The sequence below is a fragment of the Colobus angolensis genome, unplaced genomic scaffold, assembly GCF_000951035.1.
Source record: "Colobus angolensis palliatus isolate OR3802 unplaced genomic scaffold, Cang.pa_1.0 Scaffold316, whole genome shotgun sequence".
NCBI classification, from domain to species: domain Eukaryota; kingdom Metazoa; phylum Chordata; class Mammalia; order Primates; family Cercopithecidae; genus Colobus; species Colobus angolensis.
The window spans coordinates 552,070-554,238 of NW_012116444.1; the positions used below are offsets into that span (position 1 = coordinate 552,070).

Consider the following 2,169-nt stretch of genomic DNA (forward strand, 5'->3'; position numbering starts at 1 on the left):
AACATTGTAAATGTAATTAATACCACTGAATTGTACACTTAAAATGGTTAAAGTGGAACATTTCATGTTATGTTTTACCATGATAAAAAAAATTAAAATGGGCCAGGAGTGGTGTCTCAAGCCTGTAATCCCAGCACTTTGGGAGGCTGAGGTGGGAGGACTGCTTGAGCCTGGGAGGCGAAAGTTGCAGTGAGCTGAGATTGCACCACTGCACTCTAGCCTGGGCGACAGAGTGAGACTCTGTCTCAAAAAAAATAAAAAATAAAAAATAAGTACAGTACTATACCATAACAAACAAAAATATCATCTCTTAACACATGCTTGATAGTTTCTTCATTCATGCAGTGAATACTTACTAAAGTGCTAATATTCCTTTTTTCCTTTTACCAAAAAAATTTTTTTACCAAAAAACATATCTATATCTATATCTATCTATATCTACATAGAGAGGACAGGGTCTCATTCTGTTGGTTAGGCTGGTCTTGAACTCCTAAGCTCAAGCGCTCCTCCCACCTTGACCTCCTAAAGTGCTGGGATTACAGACGTGAGCCACAGTGCCCAGCCTAATATTCCATTTGATCACCGTAACATGTTGTGAGGGAAGCAGGCCATTTTACAGAAGAGGAAACTGGGCATGGAGCGGGCACCAACCCAGCCACAGGTTCCACAATTCGTGAGTGAGAGAGATGGGATTTGAGCCCACATCTTCTGGTCCTGGTCTATTTTTATTTGATTACATTTTTTCTTTCTTTCCTAAACAAACATGTGACATTTGTTGCTTTGCAGGTGACTCAAGTTGGAAAATTGAGTCAATTTAGGTCAATTCCTGTGCGGGGAAGGGACACCCCATTCTGAGCGCCCCAGCCACCCACCCATCCAAAGAACAACCGTGCCTCCTCTCAGATAGGCTCACAGTGGGCTGCCCAGGAGCTGAGCAGAGTGGGTGGCAACTGACAGGGAGGCTGGTCAGGGGCAGCTAGGAGCATCACCTGGTCGCACGTGTCAGCTGATCCCCCGTCAGCCAGGAACTTCTCAATGACCTTCATTTTCCCCTCCACCGCGGCTTTCAGGAAGGTCTCCTCATCCACAGGGCCAGTCTGCAGGTGTGGACGCAGCAGTCACTGGCCGTCCCGGCGATCAGAACCCTCCTGGGCTCCCCCTCCGCCCCCTCGCGGTGTCCTCCCCAGGACCCTTACGATCTCCTCGGGCTCCGGGGGCGGCTCCTGCGAGGCGGCCAGGGCATCCCGCTTCTTCTGCTTGCGTTTCTTCCGCAGCTCAATGAGGTTCTGGATCCCGCCCACGTCGATGATCTCCCGCCGCAGGTCCAAGGATGTCTTGCGCACACGCTCTTGGCCCTGCGCGGGATGGCCCATTAACCCCCAGGCTGGGCAGAGAGTCTGGGGGGCTTGGGAGACCTCTGACCTAAGCTGGTGGGGAGGGTGGGGTGGGCAGGAAGACCTTCTCAAGAAAGAAGGAACCAAGGTCTATCCCTCCTTCCAGGCCTAGATGGCTCTCAGATTGGGGGAATTCTGACTCAGTAGTTCAGAGGCGGGGCGGAGATTCTTCAGGGCTAGCAAGCTCTCCCGGGGATGCTGAACTGCTGGTCCATGGGCTACGTGGGGAGAGGTGCAGACAGGCCATGGCTGCCTGGCTGGTCCCCTGGGTGTAGACATTGGGTCCTCCCCGGCTTACCTTCACCTTCTGCAGGGCTGCACTCTGAGCCCCGTGGTGCTTCTCATCCTCCAGTACCAGCAAGTCCATGGGCAGCTTCTGGCGTGCGTCTCCCCGGAGTTTCTGGTGATCCAAGGAGGGCACCTTCTCCAGGACCCGAGGAGACAGGCAGCCTCTCCCCCAATCACGCCAAGGACACGCCAAGCCTCTCCCCCAACCACGCCAAGGTCCCCCACAGGGACCTCCTCCTGGGTGGTCTCAGAGTCCTTCTGGCTGATCCTGGAGAGCCCCCAGCAAGAGCAGGGCCCCTGGAGAGGCCCCAAAAAGGGAGCGAGTTCCCCACCTCAGCTTCAGCCCCAGTCCCAACCCTGAGCTCAGACACCTGCCTGCTGACTGGCCTGGATCCCTGCAAAACAACATTACAGGCCACCAGAGTGAGTTTGTCATGAGATTAGATATATTCACTCTTTCAAGCACCAAGATTTTTTTTTTTTTTTT

General features: G+C 53.0%; 1 protein-coding gene across 2 annotated transcripts in view; it reads right to left on the bottom strand.

Annotated features, from left to right (window-relative positions):
• Nucleotides 1-2,169, bottom strand: part of ANKRD2 (ankyrin repeat domain 2 (stretch responsive muscle)) — a 19,100-nt gene that overhangs the window by 4,877 nt on the left and 12,054 nt on the right. For both annotated transcript variants that reach the window (XM_011951180.1, XM_011951179.1), the window contains exons 2-4: nt 1,693-1,794; nt 1,197-1,355; nt 990-1,097 (exon numbers count right to left, since the gene is read on the bottom strand). In XM_011951180.1, coding sequence (XP_011806570.1) covers nt 990-1,097; nt 1,197-1,355; nt 1,693-1,794 — 369 coding nt within the window. The remainder of the gene's footprint in view (nt 1-989; nt 1,098-1,196; nt 1,356-1,692; nt 1,795-2,169) is intronic.